General features: G+C 40.7%; 1 protein-coding gene across 1 annotated transcript in view; it reads left to right on the top strand.

Moving 5' to 3' along the window:
- The window catches only part of LOC131239472 (agamous-like MADS-box protein MADS4), a 78,137-nt gene that overhangs the window by 53,656 nt on the left and 795 nt on the right, over nucleotides 1-23,686 (top strand). The window contains exons 4-7 of the mRNA XM_058237190.1: nucleotides 1,905-2,004; nucleotides 22,184-22,225; nucleotides 22,322-22,363; nucleotides 23,001-23,140. Of these exons, the coding sequence (XP_058093173.1) occupies nucleotides 1,905-2,004; nucleotides 22,184-22,225; nucleotides 22,322-22,363; nucleotides 23,001-23,140 (324 nt within the window). The remainder of the gene's footprint in view (nucleotides 1-1,904; nucleotides 2,005-22,183; nucleotides 22,226-22,321; nucleotides 22,364-23,000; nucleotides 23,141-23,686) is intronic.

The following is a 23,686-nucleotide window of genomic DNA, read 5'->3' as shown; positions in this document are numbered from 1 at the left end:
AGTGGATTGTGGGAACATTTCCTCAAACATGTTGGGTGTGAGGCAGAAGAGCCTAGGCAGAAGCAGAGAATGTGGGAACTTGTGGGGCATTATCACAAACTATTGGGGGGCTGAGAATGGGAGGTTCTCTGGTCGCATTGAAGGTCCTGTTAACCCAATCTTTAGTCGATTCTATCGTCTTATCTGCTTGCAGAGGAATGGGAAGGCGGAGATCTGTCATTCCTAAGTTCTCTAGAATCCCAAGTACTAGGAGGGATTTCCCATTCACAATAAGGTTCCGCAAGCTGTGTATATCCGAACCGGGATTGAGTTTAATTCAAACTCTGGCAAAAACTTGGAAGATACCTAGGGTAGCCACATTATCGATCTCCACAACTTCTCCAAATGTTCTAGCTAGCTTCTCTATGGCAGCTGGATACCATGAGTGTGTTGGAATCCCAAATAATCGGATCCAAATGCCCTTGCTAAAGATGGAAGAATCTGAAAACCATGTCGCTACTTCTATCAAACCCATTTGATGATGAAGTTGTAAATCTGCAACGAAAGCAAACATCTCCTGTCTAGATTGGAATTTAAGAAGGAATTGAATCTTTTCACCATCCATGATAAATTACGGTGTCTTTGCACCATCCGTGATGAATTACATCTTAACCATACGGTTGTTCTTCATAATTCTCTGCATAACGACATTTTATGTTATAAGGGTCAAATTGTTGTTCTTATAATTTCGGTTGGTACGGTAAAAAAATTTTACAAATTCCATGATTCCTCAATAGTGGGTCACTCCAGATTCTTGCCAACTTACAAACAGATATTAATCAATTTTTATTGAAAATATATTAACTGAGCCATTCGAAAATACGTGGCCGAATGTGACACTTTTCAGCATATAAAATATGGACTTCATCAACAGGATTCTCCTTTCTGAAGGTAAAACGTCCATAATAGTTGTGGTAGGCCATTTCAGGAAGTACACTTAATTTCTCAGCACTCGCTCACCTGTACAATGCTTCTATAGTTGCAAGTGTTTTTTTTCTTTGTTACAGATCCTAGAAGATTTTAACTGGATATGAACCTGTACTCTTACCATGGTCATAGCAAGACCCTAGCTTAAACGCTGTTGTGCAGTGCACACGGTCATTTTCTTTTTCTATCCTTGGTCATTCAAAATATTCATGCGTGTTGGGAACAGATTCAGGACATGTGTGGCATACCATTCCAGACCAGCCAAATGTTGAGCTGCATTTTGAAAGGACCAAAGCTCAAAAATCACATTGATTAGATGATTTTAACCATCTGTTTTTTCCATGTTAAATTTGAATAGCTGTCCATTTTATTTTCAGTAATCTATTTGGAATCCACTCATTCAATTAGGATCATCTGATAAGTTGCATTTCAAAAAAAAAAAATCATTGCTTCCTCAGTAAGAGGTGCACATATGGACACCCTTGGTGGATGAGTTAAATTGTGGCAAATGCAAACGCGGAACAAGTATTATCAAAGCATTTAACATTTCAATAGGAATGCTAATTCCTGCACCAATGTATCACATGTACGCATGATCTGGGATATTGACAGGGTGGTCACAAACCCAGCTGTCTCATTTATCAAGTGGGCCATTCCATCCCAAGGAAATATTTGGTTGGAAAAATGACAACAATTGACAGGATGGTCATGCGTTTGTCCTCCCTTGATAAGTGCCCCAGCTTGATTTTTAGGATAGTAAACATGGATAGTGGGACTATTTGAGGAACATCAATTCCACTAGTATATTTGGCATGCATTTTTTTTTAATTTTTAATGAACACCCGGGCCTCCAATTCAGCATTCCTCTCAGGCAACTGATACATTGTTGTAGGGACAACTAATAGTTATGTAATCATGAACTGACGTTTTGCAATTAGGAATCTTCTGGGCGAGGACTTGGGCCCGTTGAGCGGCAAGGAGCTTGACACACTTGAAAGGCAGCTCGACGTGTCACTGAAACAAATAAGATCCACTCGGGTACTTCCTCTCTATCACTGAAACAAATAAGTTCCATTCATGTCATATTTTTTGCCTTAATCATACATACAGATGCACATGTATTGCCACTATCATCTTTTTAGACGCATTATCAGATCCAATTTCAGCTATCAGCTACCATTCACATCCAAGCTACCACCTCCAGGTTGCAATTGCATTACTTTCGAGTTGGCTTATGGATATATAGTGGAAACGATGGGTTGCCTTGTTTATCATCGCCTGTACCTTAGCTCTCATATATCCCAACTAGTGGGACCCACTGTAAATTTGTTATATCCTAAATAGTGAGTGGACCGTCCATTGTATGTCCACCAGTTTGCAGTTAGGGTCATACTTTCAAGTTTTGATATACATCCATAATAGATCCCCTATTTTGTGGTGGCCCAAAAGTACATATACTTTTCTAGCTTTTACATGTTGATGATGGTATAATATACCATTATTTTGTAAGAGATATCCATATATTTAAAATATTAAAATTTTTTTAATGAGAAAATTCCACAAGTATTTTTTTCTGGTTTGAACGTGTTTATGAAAATAAAGAGAAGACAATTGGTTTTCTTATATTTGAGACAACCCTAAAAGGTTGAATATATAGAGATCTACAGTCATCTATACAAGGTAAATGATAATAATAGAATCATCTATCTATGGAAATTAGCTATATATCATTTATCTATGGAAAGTAACTAAACGAGGCATGCACCACCTCTCCCCTCCTCTGCCGATGCCCTAACTGAGTACGCCCCTCCGATTATGGCGGCTCCCCTCAGGGAGAGAAATCGAGAAGGCACTTACCATCCCTTCATTCCCCATTCCCGGTGCATTCGAACAAGGGGTTTACGCTATTCGTTGCAAACCTCCCCTTTGACTGTAGCCATGAAGACACTTACAAGATCTTCCAAAGATACGGCAAGGTGACGGATCTCCACATTCCCCGTTTTCCCAACTCGCCAAAACCTAGAGATTTCGCCTTCGTCAGATTCCTATATGAAGACGAAGGTAGAGCAGCCATGAGTGTTCTGGATGGACGCAAAATCGACGGCCGAATAGTACAGGTAAAAGTGGATAGACCCAAACCAATCATTCTTCCTAAACCCCAACCTCATCTAACCCCACATCCCCATCGTCCCCCTTTCTTCACAACCAGAGCCCAACAGACCCCATCAATCGTCAGGTTCCACTTAGATTTCGCCAAGGCCATCGATCTTATAGAGAGACCATCAAACAGAACCACCCCTCGCCCTTTCCAAAGCCTTCTTTAAATACGCCTCAACAAGCTACAGAGGTAATTTCTACCACTGCAAACACTGACGTGGTCTAAGCAAAGAACCAACTTCGCCTAGCGATGGTTGGAATCGCTTTCTCCACCTCGATGTCAATCATTCATCTCATCCAACAACTCAGAATCTCTAAATTCAATGCTTCCGCAGTCAATGTAGTCCAAATATCCCTGGTAAGCTTCCTCATTACTTTCAAGTCCAATGACGAACTCCAGCAGTTCATGGGAGATCAGGAAATGCATAAGATGATGAAACTGATTGACATCCGACCTTGGATGCCTACACAATCGGTGGGTGATGAAGGGAGATGGTTGAGATTATTCGGTATACCGGCTCACGCATGGTTAGAATCAGTTATAGTTGACCTGGGGAATTATTATGGACAGATCATATCCATAGATACGAAAAGTAGTTTTGGTTTGTTTCAAATGTTTGTCAGGGTTAAAATTCGTCTAAAACCGGGTATCAATTTGCATCAAGTCTTCAGATTAGTAGTGGAGGATCAGGTATACCCTGTCTTTGCAATCCTAGAATCTCTATCTATGTCCTTGAAGCTTATAAGCACGGCTATTTCGCAGGAATTGTCCCTAAGCCATGTGGAAACCACCCGTGAGTGGGTTGACAGATGTTTTAGGAATCAGCAGCAATACAATATTGAATGCAGTTTAGGTGGTTGTCATAAGGCTGGGTGTAATGAGTCCCCCAGTCCGCTAAACTATCTTCTAATCGTTCCTTATCTCGGCAAGAAGCATAGGGACCAACCTCCTCAATGATCCCCAGCCCTCCTTAGGTCCCCTCAACAATAATTCTGGCCCAAACCAAAGGAACATGGAGCAAATTGAGATCCCCACCCCTAATAAAGCGTAGGCCATCCCAGCAACTGAGAGTTCGCAACACTTGCTTATGAGCCTTCAGGTCTCTTCGCCTAAGCGGCCAGATAGTCTCCTCCATCCTTTTTCCAGAGAGGCCCCCATGGACGATAATTCAGCTTTCCCAGAAAGCACCTCCCCTATTTCAGATATTTCCCCTCTCAAAAGGGCTAGAGACTCTAACTATGACCCTCATGACAATCAGAAATTAGTAACTGTTCGATAGAAGTTTTCCACGATCCGCCGAGCCTTAAATTATAAAAGAATCCTAGAAGAACAACTGGAAGTGCGAGCCTGGTCGGCTAATCAGTTTCAATGTCAAGATTGTCAGAGATTACTTGCTACCAATCAACAGACTCCAACCCAAAAGGATCGCAATTCTCATCCGTCCTAACATCAATCTCAGGATCAAGTGAGCGGCTGGAAGAGTAGTGGTACAGACCATCACAGCAACTCAATCATAGCTCTGTTTGAAGGTAACTCCCCTCTCAGGGATCTTCCTGACCCAGGGAAGCAAGGAGAAATTAATGAGCTGCCTCCTGATATGCAATCCCTTTTGTCCTCACAAGAATTCAAGCATCCAACCATAAGCCAATACCACTCAACACAATTACAGCTTTCTAGCCCTCAACACCATAGAAGGCTAGAAATTGATCTTTCTCCATACTTCCCTCCAACTCAATTAGCCTCAGGAGCAGAAGTCTCTACCCATGAACACCCAGAGAGAATTGAATCTCTCTCAACAGCCAGCCCAAAGAAGAATGAAAACAGAGAAACCTAAAAAGACAACACTCCATGTATACAGAATGAACGGGAGGAGGAGCAGACAGATCACAGTCAGGAAATTGTTGGAACAAGAAAACCACCTTGATCCATCAAAAGTAAGACCCGACCTACTAGGGGAAGATAGAGAATTTAGTATCCAAGAGGTTCATAGGAATCTAGACTGAGGAGATTGAAAAGGAGGGCCGTTAACACGGGATGTGTGACTGATGGATAAAATCCTAGTGTGGAATGCCCGAGGGATAGGAAATGTTCGTACCATCCGTACTACTAGAAGACTCGTTAAGAAGTTCATTCCATGTATTCTTGCTATGCTCGAACCGATGCTAGGTAACTCCAGAAGAGCTGGAACGGGCCTTGCGCTCGGTTTTCACTCGTCCATTTCCAATGCGACTGAGGGTGGAAAAATATGGATCTTCTTCAAAGACCATATATCTATCTCTGTTTTAAATTGCTCTAACCAAGATCTCTCTTTTGCAGTTTCATCTCCTATTATTAACAGCACAATTTTCCTGACAATTGTTTATGCCGGTTGTGATTCAAGCCGAAGAAGGAAACTTTGGAATACTTTGGCTGCTTTTTCTGCTATCACTAATGGGTCGTGGGCTTCTTGTGGGGATTTTAACGCTACAACATCTTTAGTGGAAAGGAGAAGCAGACAAGAAGTAAACAGAAACAGCTCCAAGGAGTTTGTGGATGCCATCAACGCTGCTGGCTTGATTGATGCAGGTTTCTCGGGTAGCCGTTTCACATGGTGCAACAACCAAGGAGGCAACGCTCGTGTCTGGGCCCGTCTTGATAGAGTCCTAATCAACTCTCAGTGGGCAACCCAATTTCCCTCCTTCCAGGTTCAACATCTCCCCCGTCTTAATTCTGACCATGCCCCTCTGTTGCTGGATTTTCCTCCACAGGCTGCGGCTAGCCCGAAACCCTTTCGGTTCCAAAATATGTAGCTTTTCCACGATTCCTTTCAACAAGTGGTGAATAGTGCTTGGAACTCTAAAGCGGCTGAACACCCCTTTTTCAACGTGCTGATTAAGTCACGATGTGTCAAGAAGGCTCTCAAGGAGTGGAATAAAACAGTTTTTGGAAATATTTTCGACCAAGTAAAATGCGCTGAAGAGGACATGGCCAATATAGAATCAAGAATGTAGAATAGCCCCTTGGCAGATGATCTATCCGATAATCTCCAACAGGAATTCAACTCAGCATCCTCTAAACTTTGTCAATTAGAGCTTATGGAAGAAGTGTTTTAGAAATAGAAATCCAGGGTCGACTGGCTTCAAGCAGGTGAAAAAAAACACAGCCTTTTTCCACGCCACTGCTTCGATAAAACAAAGGAGAGCAGAAATCACCAGTATCAAGCTAGACTCAGGGATCACAACCGATGGCCCTATGCTGATCAAGCAAGCAGCAATTGTACATTTCTCCAGCCAGTTTAACTCATCAGTCACCACGCCTGAGAACAATATGCTTGGCGTGATACCTCAGCTTGTCACATAGTAGCATAATGATTATCTGATGTCAGCGCCATCAGTAAAGGAGGTTCATCAGGTGATCCAGGACATCCCGAAGGACAGGGCTACTGGCCCGAACAAGTTCTCTGCTGCATTCTACCTGGGATGCTGGGAGACTATTGTGAAGGATATCCATAGAGTAGCAGTGTATTTATTTTAATGGGGCATTTTCGCGAGAGCGATGAACGCATCCCTAAGCTGTCTTATTCCAAAAACTACTTCGCTTTCAACTTTCTCTAAATTCAAACCGATAAGTCTATGCAATTGCTTTTACAAAATTCTGGCAAAAATCATTGCCACCAAGGTAGCTACCATTCTTCCCACCATTATCTCCCGAGAACAAGGAGCTTTCATCCAGGGGCGGCCTATAACTGAAAATATCGCTCTTACTAACGAGTTATTCAGAGATACAAACAAGAAATCCAGAAGAGGGAATATGGTGCTTAAGGTGGACATGGAAAAGGCATATGATTGAGTAGAATGGAATTTTCTAAAATAAGTGCTGAGGCGATTCGGTTTCAAACAAGATTGGATAAGCATGGTTGAGAAGTGTTGGTCATCGGTTTGGTTCTCAGTCCTCATAAATGTGGAGGCTAACGGATTCTTTAAAGCTTTAAGGGGCTTGCGCCAGGGAGACCCCCTCTCCCCTTCTCTCTTTATAATTACTACAGAAGTGCTTAGTTGGGGTCTGAAAAATCTTATGGAAAAGGATACGGCAATCCCTTTCAGATTACAAAGAAGCTACCCCCAAATTTCACACCTTCTCTGCGCTGATGATATGCTGATCTTCCTAAATGGTGGGCTTAAATCGGTCAAGGCGATGAAGATCTTTCTTGACTCCTATCAAAAAGCGTCGAGCTAAGCTAATAATTAATGAAAAAGTTCATTCATTTGTGCTTCCAACAAATCGACGGGGAGAGTTAGGGTTGTTGAAAACCCACTTGGGATTAGGAGAGCATCAGGCACTTTCAACTACCCAGGGGTCCCTCTTGCTATCGGGTGACAAATTGTTTCAATGTATCAACCGCTTATGGAGAAAATAAAAGCTAGAATTGCGGGTTGGAAGGCTAAGCTCCTTTCCCAAGCTGGGAGAATAGTTCTGATTCAACACGTTCTTGGCAGTATTTTGATCCATATACTTGCAGCTGCTCACGTCCCGATGCAAGTGATTTCTAGACTGAAAAATCGTTTTGCTCGTTTCTTCTAGGGCTGGTCAAAGGGAAAAAGAAAACTTCATTGGAGAAGTTGGACCGTGATTTTTCGGCCTAGAGAGGAAGGAGGTCTCAGAATTATGAGACTTTTCGGCATCATGAAAGCATTTAGGATGAAGATGGTATGGGAGATCACAAACCAGGAAAACTCCAGCCTTTAGAATACTTTCATGAGGGTTAAATATATTCCAGATGCCAACCATCTTCAGCCCATCAACATCCCAGCACACGCCTCACCGATGTGGAAGAATATCCTCCAGCTCATCCTCCAAATTGAAGCATCCGCTCAGATATAGGTTGGAAATGGAGAAAGCAATCTTTGGTCTTCCAATTGGACGGGACTGGGTCCGCTTCACTCAATCGATGGTTGCCACATTCCTGAACATCTTCAACACCTCCAAATCAAAGAGTTGTTGAACTCTTCAGGCCCATGCCCCCCTTCAGTGAAGCTTTGGATCTAGATGTTACTGCTGTGATATTACTCCTCCTTCAAACCATCCAGGACTTGACTCAAAAACTTTAATGCATCTGTTTATTGAGGGGGACCTTGCCACAGCGATTTGGAACCACTTTGCTATATATGTACCTGGGTTTCCATCTGCAGTGTGCCTTGTCGGTGGAACAGAGACTACAGCAATGGTGGGCGTGCCCTGTGGCTAGGAGGGAAGATTCCAAGATTCAAAAATTCCTCCCTTGCTTCATCTTGTGGGAGATTTGGATCGCTAGAAACAGGGCTAAGTATGATGGTACACGTCCTATCCTTCACAAAATATTGTCTACAATTTGCCAGAAAGCTAATCTTTTTGCCAGATTATTTCCTCAGCCATTGCATAGATCAAATACATCTCAGCCTCCTTCTATTTAGAATGCGGCAACGATTATTGGAGCGTCCCAGCATCCTTCTCCTTGTGGATACCCGAACAATAGGCAGAACACTCCTCCTACTGAGATAGTGAGATGGATCAGACCACCGCCTAGCTGGGTTAAAATTAATGTAGATGGATCTGCTCTGGGGAACCCGGGCTTATCGGGTGGCGGGGGAATTTGCAGAGGCAAGAGAGGTAATTTTATCTTTGCTTTTGCTGCTGGGTATGGCCATGGATCCAATGTTCATGGGGAACTTCGGGCTCTATACGATGGCCTCTATTTTTTTCTGTCCAGAGGCATGAATAAGGTGGTAGTTGAATCGGATTCTTAGCTGGTGATTAACCTCATTTCGGGTGAGGCTAGCCCGGGATGGAAATACTTTGTCCTTTCATGAAAAATAGGATTAGAGGCAATCTGAATGGCACTGAGATTATCTACATGGAGTAGAGTAAGATTCTGTAGATGAACGCCCAAGTTGGAAAGAAGTCCATGTAACCAGACAAGCTCACTACAAGCAGCTGACATCGCTCAATACTCTACTTCCGTGCTTGATTTGGAAATAATGGCCTGCTTCTTACACTTTCAAGATATGAGAGAAATGCTGAGAAAAATACAGTAATAGTGGTAGATATTCGTGTGAGAGTGCAACCGACCCAGTCAGCATCTGAATAAGCACGAAGGTCCAGAGATGTCGTGGATGAGAAGAACATTGATCGATCCAGAGTTTCATGTAGGTATCATAGGATGCGCAATACCGCAGTCATATGAAGAGTCCGAGGAGCATATATAAACTGGTTGACTACTTGGACAGTGTAGGCAATATCAGGGCGAGTCATTGATAAGTAAACTAGACACCCAACCAAATGGTTGTATAATGTGGACTGTGCAAGGAGATCACCTTTGTCACGACCATATTGAATGTTAAGTTCTAAAGGAGTCTAAACTGTCTTCCGATCCATCAATGAGGCTAAGGTGAGAAGGTGTTTAATATATTTACTCTGGCTGACCAGGATCCCACGTATAGAACGTGAAAATTCAAGTCTAAGAAAGTATGTCAGATGGCCAAGGTCTTTCATCTTAAAAGATGATTTCATAACTTCCTTTAATGCCGAAATGCCAGTAACATCGCTACCATTTAGAAGTAGGTCATCAACATATATAAGAACAATGATAATTCTGTGATCAGTGGTATGCAAAAATAAGGATGGATCATGACCACTTTAAGTAAATTCAATACCTTTAACAACATTGTGAAAGTGTTGGAACCATGCCCAATGGGCCTATTTGAGGTCGTATAGAGCTTTATTTAGGTGACAGACCATATTGGCAGGGATTCAAGAGCCAGGAAGAGATTTCAAATGTACTGTTTCTTAGATGTCTCCATGAAGGAAAGCATTTTTCACATCCATTTGAGCGAGTGGCCAAGAAAGAACGGATGATATTGCCAGAAGAGTATGAACAGTTTTCATCTTGGCCACAGGAGCGAATGTCTCATCACAATCAATTTCGTTTTCCTGTTTGTATCCCTGAGCGACAAGTCAAGCCTTGTATCGATCCAATGATCCGTCAGACTTGAGCTTTACAGAATAAATCCATTTACTACCAATTAATGGTTGGTCAGTGGGTTGAGTGACAATGTCCCATGTATGATTATCATCCAATACTTCAAGTTCTTTTGTCATAGCCTTCTTTCAACAATCATGAGTGGCTGCCTGATGGTATGAAGTAGGAATAAATATAGTATCTAGAGTAGTATTCATGGCAGACATAGAGTATATCAAGCGATCAAGTTGTCGATGTACACGAACGGAATAACATATCAAGACAGGTTCTGGATTGGCAACAAGTATAGTAGGGAGAGTAATAGGTGGTGGATCTGTATGTGGTCATCGTGAGTAAACTTGCAATGGATAAGGGAGTGTACTCGAGGCAAAACGAATGTCAGAAAAAGCGGTAAGACCAGGAGAGTTTGGTGCGGGCGGAGGAAAAATGAGTGAAAGGCAATATGCTTAAGAAAAACAACATGTCGTGACACCTGAACACAACGAGAGATCAGATCATAGCATCAAAAACTCTTCTGAGTTTCTCCAAATCTCAAGTACATACATTTGACTGATTTTGGGGAGAGTTTGTTACGTTCACGTGATGCTAGGTGAACATAACATATACAACTAAAAACACAAAATGTAGAATATGTAGGAAGTGAACCGGTGAGAACAAAGTAGGGAGACTTATTGTTCAGCACTTTGGTTGGCATCCGGTTAATCAAGTAGACCGAATGCAACATAGTTTTCACCCAAAAAGAACGAGGAACACTCATAGCTATCATCAGGATATTGGTAGTTTCAACAATAAGGCAATTTTTTCATTCAGCCACCCCGTTCTGTTGTGGAGTATCAGAATAGATGATCTGATGAATAATCCCATGACCCTGAAGATATGTATGAAAATTTGTAGAGTAATACTCTCCCTCTGAGTCAAAGAAAATTCTGGATCCATCATAGCCATCTCTGTCCAAATTGCAACAATTATAGAGTAGAAGGTTTGAATACTTTTGTCACCTTGAGTAAAGTGAACTAGATCTTATTCCAGATGGTATAACTGAGCCGCATTACTCTATTGATAAATTGTTTAAAGATGCTCGCACATTGACTTAGCAGTGCGATGTGGCGTGAGACCAACAGCAATTGACCGATCGACTGAATCGAGAATCCAGATAATAATCCGTCTATTTTTTATTTTCCACTCAACTATTTTATTAGCATCTGTGGAAGTGGGGACAGTAATAGATCCATCAATTAGTCCACACAAACCACGACCCTTGAGGAAGCTCTGAAAGTAAATGGGCAATAGATTATAGTTAGTACCATCGAAACTACATCGTGGGGCCTCTATATGGGAGGAGTCCTTGTCCATAGATCTAAATTGATGTAAACCACGCCAAGGAAGATCTGGATGTACCTTGTAGCAGAAGAGTCGCAGCAGAAGGATATACCCAAGGGCTGGATTTGGTCGAATATCTGGATCTGGATCCGGTCGCAGCAACAGTAACAGGAAAGGCGTGCGATGGGCTGGGGGTGTCGGAGGTGGCGTGCGGATGGGCTAAAGGTGGGCGGAGGTGCGTGCGAAAGGGCTAGGGTTGGTCAAACACAGTAGGGGTGGTCGGAGGTAGCAGCAGGGGTGGTCGGACGAGGTTGTGTGACTAGGTAGGGGTGGTCGAATCTGTCAAGAGGTGATGGCGCAGGGTTTTGCTGATGCGGGAAAGGCCGAATCTGTCAGGAAGTGGTGCCGGTGACGAAGGAGGTGCCGGATTAAGATCAATATGGCTTTGATACCAGGAAAACAAAGAGAAGACAATTGGTTTTCTTGTATTTGAGACAACCTTAAAGGGTTAAATATATAGAGATCTACAGTCATTTATACAAGGTAAATGATAAAAATGGAATCATCTATCTAGGGAAATTAGTTATACATCATCTATTTATGGAAAGTTGCTATACAAGGCATGCAGCCTATCTAATAGTTTAATTATGATGGTGTAACATATCATTATTTGGTTAAGAATGTTGATTCGTGCAATTACATACTTAATATAGCCAATTACATATTTATATATGGCAATTAAATATTAATGTATATGTAACTTATAAGTCATAAGTGATATAGTGATGTTAAACATTAATACAAAAGCATTACTCACCATGTCACCACTAAAAAGAAAACTTGTTGTTTGCAACTGCTCAACCTTAGCATTGCTATCATCTAACTTTGAAACAAGTGTTGCATATGCATAATGACCAGAAAAGAAAATCATGTCAATGAAAACTAAGAATGACTAATCATAATCATCTCTACCATTCGAAATCAACAATATCAAACTCAAATAATAATAATCGGCATAGAGGTAGATTCATATTTATAGTCATAGCCATAACTCATACTAATATTACTTGTACTTTTGAATCAACTACTACAATAAATTAATCAGACCTGGATCTAAATATCTATCCCTTATTTCCTATTACATAGGGAACATATCCAAAACTAGTCCAACAAAAAAGTTACCCCATGAGCCTTCCAAAACTTGTCCCATTGGTACCTCATGTCCCATAGTTTCACTCATATTAGTCACCTAAGCATCCCTCAAGCCGCTAGATATACAACCACGCCCATGGTCAAGCTATTTCTGAAAATGAAAGGTTAAAGTTGGCCTTGAGAGTTCGAAATTCCCAGGTTTTTGGGAATGTCTTTCAAAATGTTAAGAAGGCGGAAGACGGAGTTACTTTTGCCGAAGCTCAACTCCTCCATTCTAGTTCGGAGGATGACAGGATCAATCTCAATCAAGCCTAAGCGTCCCTCAAGCAAGCCCTCCGCCTGGAAGAGATTTTCTGAAAACAAATATCTAGAATCTCTTCGCTTAAGGAGGAAGATCAGAACACACAGTTCTTCCACAAATCCATACTCAATAGGAGAAGGAGGTCAGCTATCAAATCCATCCAACTTCCCTCTGACTCCATCTCCTTAGACAATGAGATAGGTGATGAAATAGTCAGATTCTATGCAGATCTCTTCAAGTCCAGGGTCATCGACCCTCCTCTCGACCTTCTTAAAAGCATCCCCACCCTTGTTTCCCACCATATGAATGAGATCCTCCTGCGCCCACCTAGCCTAGACGAAGTAAAGGAGGTTGTCTTCGCAATACCAGCCAACAGTGCGCCTAGCCCGGACGGCTTCACGGGCTCTTTCTTCTCCTCTTGTTGAGATATTGTCCATGGCAACATCTTTCATGCTACCATGGAATTCTTCCAGGGAGGCACCATACCGAGGTCCTTTTGTTGTTCGTCCTTATTCCTCATCCCAAAAAAAAAATGCTTCCACTTTCATAGATTATCGACCCATTAGTTTGTGCAACTGCATCCATAAAATCCTATCGAAAATATTAGCAACCAGGTTGTCCAAGATCCTCCCTTCCATCATATCCGAAGAACAAAGCACCTTCGTCAAAAATCGATCCATTGTGGAAAACATTTCTATAGCTTCGGAAATGGCTAGCGACATCGACCGTAGAGCTCATGGTGGTAACATCATTATTAAGCTGGACATGGAAAAAGCCTATGATAGGATAGAGTTGCCCTTCATCTGCATCGTCCTCTTTAAATTTGGCTTTCATCCGTCTTGGGTCCAACTGGCCAGGCAATGTTGAGAAAGGTGCTTGTTCTCCATCATCATCAATAGAAAGCTGCATGGTTTCTTCCCATCATCGAGGGGCCTCCATCAAGGAGATCCACTCTCCCCGACCATTTTCATTATTGCGACGGAGGTCCTCAGTCGAGGCCTTAACTCCCTCTTTCAGTCGGGAGATGCCTCCCCTATAGCCTACCAAGAAGCTGCCCGATCATATCTCATCTTCTTTTTGCTGATGACACCATTATATTCTTGAATGGCAGGCTTTCATCAGTCCGCTCACTACTAGCATTCATCAAATCCTATGAAAATGCGTCAGTGCAGAAAGTCAACTCTTCCAAGAGCAACTTCATCCTTCCTAAGAGAGCTCCTCCCAATAAAGCCAGGCAGATAGAGAGAATATCTGGTTTTCAGCTATCATCCATCCCCATCACATATCTTGGCATCCCTATACTCAAAGGGAGGATCCGATATCGCCACATGCTGCCCCTAATTCAAAAGATCGAATATAGAATCGCCGGTTGGAAGGCAAAACTCCCCAATCATATTGCTAAGATAGTTTTTATTCAGCATGTTCTTGCCAGTATTCCCATGCATATCCTCTCCTCAGTCAACATCCCAATAAGAGCCACCGAGCACATAGAGAAGTCCGTTGCTGCTTTCTTCTAGGGATCTTCAAAGGGAACTAAACATTGCCACTGGGTCAGCTATAAATCGATCTGCTACCCAACATCAGAGGGTGGTTTAGGGATTCGTCGAATGCGTGATGCCATGCAAGCATTCCGTTGCAACATGGCTTGGTATCTCATTCAGGGGAACTCCCTATGGGCCAGGCTTATTTCAGCAAAGTACCTTCATATGCCCATCCTCTCATTCCGCCCTAGCAGGATCGTGGTTCCAGCCTATGGAAAGACATCCGCAACAATTTGCATCTCTGTATCCTTAACTCCATATGGCTAATTGGCAATGGGAATGTTAAGTTCCAGCTTCCAAATTGGACAGCTAAGGGCCTTCTCTTTGGTGCGGCCACCTCTCCTCCACAACCTCTGCTTAGAAATATGCTAGTCTCCGATTTCTAGGATCCCGCTGGCAACTGGAACTTGACCCAAGTAGCAAACATCCTGCCCTCTCAGGCCATCCAATCCATCATGGAATGTAGCATGGTGAAATCTGACAGAATGGACAAGCTTAGCTGGAATGTCTCCCTGGATGGCAAATTCTCTCTCAAATCAACTTGGTCAATCTTTGCTCATCAAGGCCTAAGCAAAGATGGGCCATCTGGGCCTGGAACAAGTACATTCCTCTCAAGATTGCCATTTTTTGCTAGAAGGTAATGCATATGGCAGTTCCAGTTGATGTTGTTGTTCAGCGCGTTAGGATCAGCCTCGCATCCAAATGCGTTTGCTGTGATCATCTTAATTCTCCCTACGTCGATCCCTCCTCCCGAGTTCCTTACCGAAAGGCTTCGATCATCAGCTTGCAACCCAATATTCCAAATGCTCTGGCCTCTATATCACACCCCCAGCAAACCCCTCCTCTCTCTTCTCAAAGTGCAGAAACTGAATCTTCTCCCAGCATCCTTCCTGCTCAGCAAGCTGCTACTAATCTGCAGCAGCCCTCCCATCTCACTCCCTAAATTTACGGCCCAAACCCTCCTCTCCGCCTATCTATACAACAAGCTATACCAAGCAGCCATGTAGGCCTCTTCTACCATCCTCATCTAGTCGGCATCTTCCCAACATCAGCCACCCATCCGGCATTAGTAGTTCCTCTCACGCATCAGCTCCTGTGCTGCAGAAACCTCATCCAGCCCTTCTCCATGGTCAAAACCTCCTTCAGTCTCCAACATCTAGCTTTCCTAGCAGCAACTACCCCCATCAGGCCCACCCATCTAGACCCACCCTACCCAACCCTCAGCCCATCTTACCAGACTTTCCCTCCAACCCAACCACACTCTCTCTTTCAGTCTCAATCTCCCTTCCCCCATCAGCAACACTTCCCACACCCCTAACCCTCATGTTGAAGACCTTCACCACCTCTTTTCCCACAGCAAGACTGCTTCTGCGGTTTGGACCCACTTCGCCTCCCATTTCCAAATGTCACTCACTCAAAGCCAATCTATAGGCTTGGTTTCGTCCTTTATAATCTGAGAAATCTGGATTGGCAGGAACGGGGCTAGATTTGATAACAGGAACTTCAACGTTGATGCCACCATCGTCAGAATATCCAATCGACTCATTGAGATAGGTATGCTCCTTCCTGACATCGATTGCTCAAGATGGCAAGAATTAGTCCTTAGAGGCTTTCGAGCGGCCCTCCTATTCCTTCTTCTTCCATGGTGGCTATTATTATCAAATGGATCAGACCTCCTGAGAATTGGATTAAACTGAACGTTGATGGATCTGCCTAGAGCAACCCTAGTGCAAGAGGAGGGGGAGGCGTTTGTCGTAACTACCGGGGTAATATGATTTTCGTCTTCCATAATCAGTTCGGTCAAGTTTCCAATATGGTCGCAGAAGCCCGTGTAATGGTTGATGGCATCCATTTGTGTAAAGACATGGGGTTGTCCTCCATCATTGTTGAAACGAACTCCCATACTCTATTCCACGCGGCCTCTACCTCTTCCTCTTTATGCGGCTGGAACCTCTAGTATCACCTAGGGTACATACACCAGCTATCTCGGCCCCTGGACCTTCATTTCTCTCATAAACTCCATGAAGAAAATTCTTTGGTAGATAGGCTTACCAACTTGGCCAGCAGTGGCACTCCCGACAAATTGTATCTCAGCCCCTCTAACCTTCCCCGTCTCATTAGAGGGAACCTCGTTCTGGACAAAGCAAGTATGGGCCGAATCAGACATCGAAAAATCAAGAAATGAGTTGGGTTACTCGTCCCCTCCCATCCACCCTGTCCCTCGCTCCCATCTTCATCAATCGAACCCACTGGATAGGCTGCCCCCCTCCAGTCTCTCCGTCCCTACCGCAGCCTCTTTCTTTCTTTCTAGCTTTGTTATTGTTTTCAATATCTGATAGTGGGGGCCCGATCGTGTTTTTGTTATTCGTGGCCCCGTCCGAATGGATGTACATTGTCTCATCAATACAAAAGGAGTTTATTAAAAAAATTAAAAATTAAAAAGTCACCCAATGATGCTCTTACATGAATTCTGAACTTGCGCTAGAGGACAGCGTATCAATTGTATATCAAGGGACTGTAACACTCCCCCATACATGTGGGGCAAAATTTTACACGGAAATATACTGGGCAAAGGTGGAGGGACGCTCATACCATAAAGAGGTCGAGCTTGATTTCCCAGTCCCTAGGCCAAACTTATTCAAACACTTGACCTCTGATACTATGTCAAATAACCATTTGCTCTAAAAGCTCGAGCTACTAGAGGATAGCATATTAAGGGACTTTAACAAATTTAAACTTCACACATATTATAAAAAAAAAAAAAACCAAAAAAAAAAAAATTTCTAAAAATTATATAAAAATGAGCAAAAAAAAAAAAAACTTTATATTAATATAGACAAATTGAACACAAATGTTGTAAGATTTTGTCCATTTGGTAATGTATAACATTGAATACACATAAAGCAAGAAAAATAAAAATAAATAAACTTTTACTTATTTTATCAATCTTTTTCAACATCAGATTTGGATCCTTTTTTTTTTTGTTAGCTTGTTAGTACACCCCACTGTCAATTCACACTTCACTGCTGGCCACCCCCACTAGGGATCGATACCAAGACCTCAGTGTTGACATGAGGTATCTTTCACTCATCTACCGCTTGAGCTATGGATCAGGGTGTGGATTTAGATCTTCGATTCTTTACAAAATGGCTTAAATTTTGTATTTTAATCTTCGAAAATTGCACAAATTTAATTTAAAAAATTACTTTAAATAATCTCAAGACACAAAATTGTCAAAAATAAGGAAAACGGGGGGAAATGAAAAACAAGCCCCATCTAGAACTAATATATGTATAATGGCCATGGGCCATTATGTGTACATCATGATGGATTTTTATACGTCGTTGTCCAAAGATTTCGAAACCGGCCGTTACAGTCTTATAGCAAGTAATTGTTGAAAATATAATTTGAAAATAAAAGATATTTTAGAAATATCTAGAATGTTTCTAGAAAGTGTCTAGAAAGTATCTAGAATGTGTCTAAGAAAAATCTAGAAAGTGCCTTTTGAGTTTCCTAGGTAATTAATGCTTACTATAGAAAGTAGTAGTGCATTTACTCTTGTGTGTGTAGATTATTCCTCAAGAGTCTATAAAAATGAACGTGATGTACATGGAACAACAACAAAAACAAGTAGGAATATCCCCCGGCCCCTTCCAACAATCCAAAGCATTGTAATATCCACTTTCATTATCCAAAATATTCAAAGCATTCTACTTGCAATACTCCAAGTCCAGAAAATCACTTCTTCCTCTCCTCTTCTCCAACAAATTTAGTATCAAAGCAAGGTTCAAGAGACATATATGGCAGCAATTTCTAGCAACACCATCTTTAACTATTCACAAAATATGGTGCCCATATTCGAAGGAGAAAGCTACGACTATTGGAGCATTCAAAAGAAGACTCTCTTCATCTCACAAGACTTGTGGGAGTTGGTAGAAGATGGCTATGAAGTACCAGAAAATGCACCAGCATTAGCAACATGGACAAATGCAAGACAACAAGCATTTAAGGAGAATAAAAAGAAGGATGCCAAAGCTGTACTTTACATCCAACAAGGAGTAAGCAAAAGTATATTTCCCAGACTCTTGTTTGCAACAACCTCAAAAGAAGTATGGGAAATTTTGAAGAAAAAATTTCAATGATCAGAAAAGGTGATCACTATCATACTTCAATATCTTTGGAGAGATTTCGATAATTTACAGATGAAGGAAGGTGAGTCAATTCAAACTTAGTTCTGTCATGTTTCTGGCATCATTAATCAAATTAGAAGTTATGGAGATACAATCCAAGATTTTTTCTATTTTTTTATTTTTTAAATCATGGAAAAGATTTTAAGAACTCTTCTAATAAAATCTAATCATGTAGTAGCTGCTATAAAAAAATCTAAAGATTTATCTAAGTTAAGTTTACATGAGCTGATGGGTTCTCTTCAAGCATAGTGTTGAACAAGCTTTTCGGTCCAAAATAAATATATTGGAAAAGAAGAATATGGAAGTAGACAAGAGAAGTCAAGAGGAATATTCAAATCAAATATGTCAATCTGGAAGAGGTCGCGGGAGGACAAACTTTAACTATGACCGTGGAAGAGGCAGAGGAATGTCTGATTTCAATAATCAAAGAAATCCAAGAGGTAACAAGCAAAATGATTCTCAATGCTCTATTTCTAAAAAGTCTAATCATATTAACAAGGATTATTTGTACAACAAATACAACATGTGCAAAAATCGGGCCACATAGATAAATATTGTTAGTATAAGACAAAGAATGAAGCAAATTTTTCTTAAAAGAAGAATCAAATGATATTTGGTATTTGGATAGCGGTTGCAGTAACCATATGACAGGAAATCGGAGTTGTTTTATTGATTTGAATGAAGGGTACATTCTCAAGTAAACCTTGTAGATGGAAAGCTTCAAAATATTGAAGGAAAGGGAGTTGTAGCAGTGCAAACAAAGGAAGGTAATTCTAAACTTATCCATAATGTTCTTTATATTCCTGGCTTGGCTTAAAATTTTCTAAGTCTTGGACAATTAATTTAGAAAGGATATTCGGTCAATTTTGATAAAGATGAATGCATGATCTTGGATAAGAATAATAAGCAAATAGTGGCAAAAATAAAAATGACACCAAACAAGGTTTTTCCTCTCAACATGCCGCTAAAAAGAAATTTTGCATTAAAATCTAAAGATGTTGATGAAACTTGGCTATGGCATTTGAGATATGGGCATTTAAATTTCAAAGGCCTGAAATTGCTAAAGCAGAAGAATATAGTGATTGGTCTACCTTTTATTAACAAAGAAGATAAAGTTTGTTAAGGTTGCATCTATGGTAAATTTCATAGGGTTCCATTTACGAGCAAGTCATGGAGAGTAAAAGCTCCTCTTGAACTTGTACATGCTGATATTTGTGGTCCTACGCAGACACCATCTCTTAACAAGAAGAGATATTTCCTACTCTTCATTGATGATTATAGTAGGATGATGTGGATATATTTTCTTCAACAAAAATTAGAGGCTTTCACCATTTTTTTTCAATTCAAAGCATTTGCAAAAAAACGAAGCGGCCAATTCTTAAAGGTTCTAAGGACAAATCGTGGTGGAGAATTCACATCAAAAGAATTTTAGAATTTCTGTAAGTCAAATGGCATCAAAAGAGAGTTGATAGCCAGATACACTCCTCAACAAAATGGTGTGGCGGAAAAAAAGAACCAGACAATTGTAGAAATGGCTTGGAGAATGCTAGAAGGCAAAGCGCTTCCAAATGATTACTGAGCGGAAGCTATACACACAACAGTTTAGATCCTCAATAGATCTCCAACAAAAGCAATAAGGAACATGACTCCATATGAAGCATGGCATCAGACGAAAAAACCATCGGTAACATTCCATCACAAAAAGTGAAAGAAAAGTTCGATGAAAAGGGAGAAAAATGCATATTTATAGGCTAGAGTGAAGACTTCAAAGCCTACCGCCTTTATAATCCCACTTCTGGTAAATTGGTGATTTCTAGAGATGTAGTATTTGATGAAATGATATGATGGAAATGGGATGAGAAACAAACCCATGTTTTAAAGACATTAAAAGAGCCTGAAATTATACCAAAAGGTAACTACAGCTCCATGTTCTTCTCCACAAAGCCCCCCACTACAACAAATTCAACCTCAAGCAATTCTTCAAGTCCATCAAGCAGCTCTTCATCAGATTTTGATTCACCTCCAAGGAAGGTACGATCTCGAAGATAAATTTATGATAAATATGATGTTGCCTACTTTGCATGGGAGCCGCAGATATTTGAAAAAGCAGTAAAACAAGAAACTTGGATTAAGGCAATGAATGAAGAAATTACACTTATTGAGAATAATCGCACATGGGAGCTAGTAGATCTACCTAAAGGAAAAGACGTTATAAGCTGGAAATGGATTTACAAGACTACGTATAATGAAGATAACTCGATCCAGAAGCATAAAGCTCGATTGGTGGCAAAAGGTTATTCTCAACAACAAGGTATAGACTTTAATGAAACTTTTGCTTCTGTCACTCGTATGGAAACCATAAGGATTGTTTTGGTGCTTGCGGCTCAATTAAAACTAATAAGTCTTTCATTTTGATGTTAAATCAGCTTTCTCAATGGAGAAATCGAAGAAGAAGTATATGTTAAGCAACCATAAGAATTTGTGGTGAAAGGAAAAGAAGAAAAGGTATATCAACTCAAGAAAGCACTATATTGGTTAAAGCAAGCACCAAGACCATGGAATAGAAAGATTGACAAGTACTTTCATTAAAACAGCTTCAAAAGAAGTCCAAGTACGCCATCCTTATATGTAAAGAATGAATGATATTTATTCTGTATGAGATCAAAGGTTATCTCATGGACATCAAAGAAGCAGAAGACAATTGCGTTATCATCCGCAAAAACTAAATATATTTCAACTACTAGAGCAGCATGTGAAGCAATTTCGATTAAAGGATTTTACGTGATTTACAAATGAACAAAAATCGCCTACTACTATTTTCTATGACAACATGTCGGCAATTACCATAACAAAGATTCCAGTCGAACAAAGCACATCGAGCTTCGCCATCACTTCATCAGGGAATTAGTTGAAGAAGGACAAATTGAGCTGAAGTTTTGCAAGTTAGAAGATCAACTTGTAGATATTTCCATCACTATAGAAAAGTTTATCAAATTTAGAAAAATGATGGGAGTGCAAAATTTTCAAATTAAGAGAGAGTGTTGAAAATATAATTTGAAAATAAAATATATTTTAGAAATATCTAAAATGTTTCTAGAAAGTGTCTACAAAGTATCTAAAATGTGTCTAAGAAAAATCTAGAAAGTATCTTTTGAGTTTCCTAGGTAATTAATGCTTATTGTAGAAAGTAGTAGTGCATTTACTCTTGTGTGTAGATTACTCCTCAAGAGTCTATAAAAAGGAACCTGACGTACATGGAACAACAACAAAAACAAGTAGGTATATCCCCTCTTCCAACAATTCAAAGCATTGTAATATCCACTTTCATAATCCAAAATATTCAAAGTATTCTACCTGCAATACTCCAAGTCCAGAAAATCTCTTCTTCCTCTCCTCTTCTCCAACCGTAATGGCCATTGCCGTTATTGTTACGTATTGGCCATTATAACCGTTATGCAAAGTCAATTACATTTCCATTTTCATTACCATGTTGCTCAGCTTGCTCTGATCATTTGAAGTGCATTTCTAACCTTTGATTTTATTTTTTCCCATCTTTTACAGACCCAGTACATGCTTGACCAGCTCACAGATCTTCAAAGAAGGGTATGATGAGTAAGGAGAAGCTGCCTTTATTTGCCCCTTTCTTGTAGTAATAGATATGCATTTTCTTCCCCTCTCACCATTGTCCTATTAGTGCAGGAACAAATGCTTAGTGAAGCTAACAAGGCCCTCAAAAGAAGGGTATGTAAACCAGCCAATCACTCAGCTACCTCCAATGTGGACCATTGATCCTTTACTTTTAATCCCATTGGACGGTCACAGTTGCTAGTCAGTTAGGATTTTCCAAGTCACCCATCCGTCGTAGATGGCATATGACAAATGATCCAAGTTACCCAACCATGCAGTTAACGGGACACTAACGTGGATGGGCTGATCATCCTAAAACCATAATCTAGTTTTGGATGCTGTCATCACCGACCGATCAAGATTAAACGGAAGTAATCTTAACTTGATCGAACGGTGATGTGGACACAACAACCAGTGGTGATAAAGCTCTCTCCATAGGTGAACTAAAGCAGGCCCCACTTGCTGGCATCAAATATAGATAATACGCTGATGACTGATGAGGTTAACCGACACCGGGGGTTCCAATCCTTGCCCGAGCGGTAGACTCTGAGGAGTTTCAACACGACCTCTTGGGTTCGAAACTCATAGGTGGTGAAATCCCACTCTGGTGTGCTTGGGTGTGCGGCGGGGTTCGAATTCTAGCTACATTGCCACTTCTCACGCTGTAGTTATCAGAGTTTTGCCCGAAATTTCCATGTCATGACTAACCTGTTTTTCCATTATTTTTCTCCTTACTTTTTCGGTATGTCAGCTGGATGAAGGAATGCAGGCAAATACACACCAAGCATGGAATCACAATCCACATGCAATGGAGTACATCCGGCAACAGGGCCCACCGCAGGGCGACGGATTTTTTCATCCACTAGACTGTGAACCCACGCTCCAAATCGGGTAACTACTTTCTCCTCCCACTCTTATATATACCTACTGACGCAGGTATGTACGCGGTGATGAGGTCAATTACCATCTTCCCCAGGATAACTACTCTGAATCCAGTGAGTTTTTCTGGACTCCTCACTGAGATTCCTCCAATCTAGGAGAAGAAATAGAAAATAATTTCTAATACTTTGAAATAAATTGATTGATAATTATCTAACGTGTATACATCTGAGTTACACTATTAATAAAGAAAAAAAAAACGAAATAAATTCGTAATTACCAAAAATAAGAAAATTCTAACTCTAATAAAAATCATAATTCTAATAAAACTCTTTTAAATCTTAATTTCTAAAAATAAAAATTCTAAATAAACTTTTACTATAAGGGTTCTTAAAAAATAATAATAAAATAAAATGAAATATAAAGTAAAATAAAACTTTAAAACTATTAAAATATTTTAAAAAAAATAGAAATTACTAAAAATAATATTTTTTTTAATTAAAATTTTATTTTTAAGCTGAAAGCGCGCATTTTCTAACGAAACAAACATACGCAACC

The sequence above is a fragment of the Magnolia sinica genome, chromosome 3 (assembly GCF_029962835.1).
Source record: "Magnolia sinica isolate HGM2019 chromosome 3, MsV1, whole genome shotgun sequence".
Lineage (NCBI taxonomy): Eukaryota > Viridiplantae > Streptophyta > Magnoliopsida > Magnoliales > Magnoliaceae > Magnolia > Magnolia sinica.
Note: the sequence above shows the minus strand (reverse complement) of the source record. Positions and strands in the feature narration are given on the sequence as shown.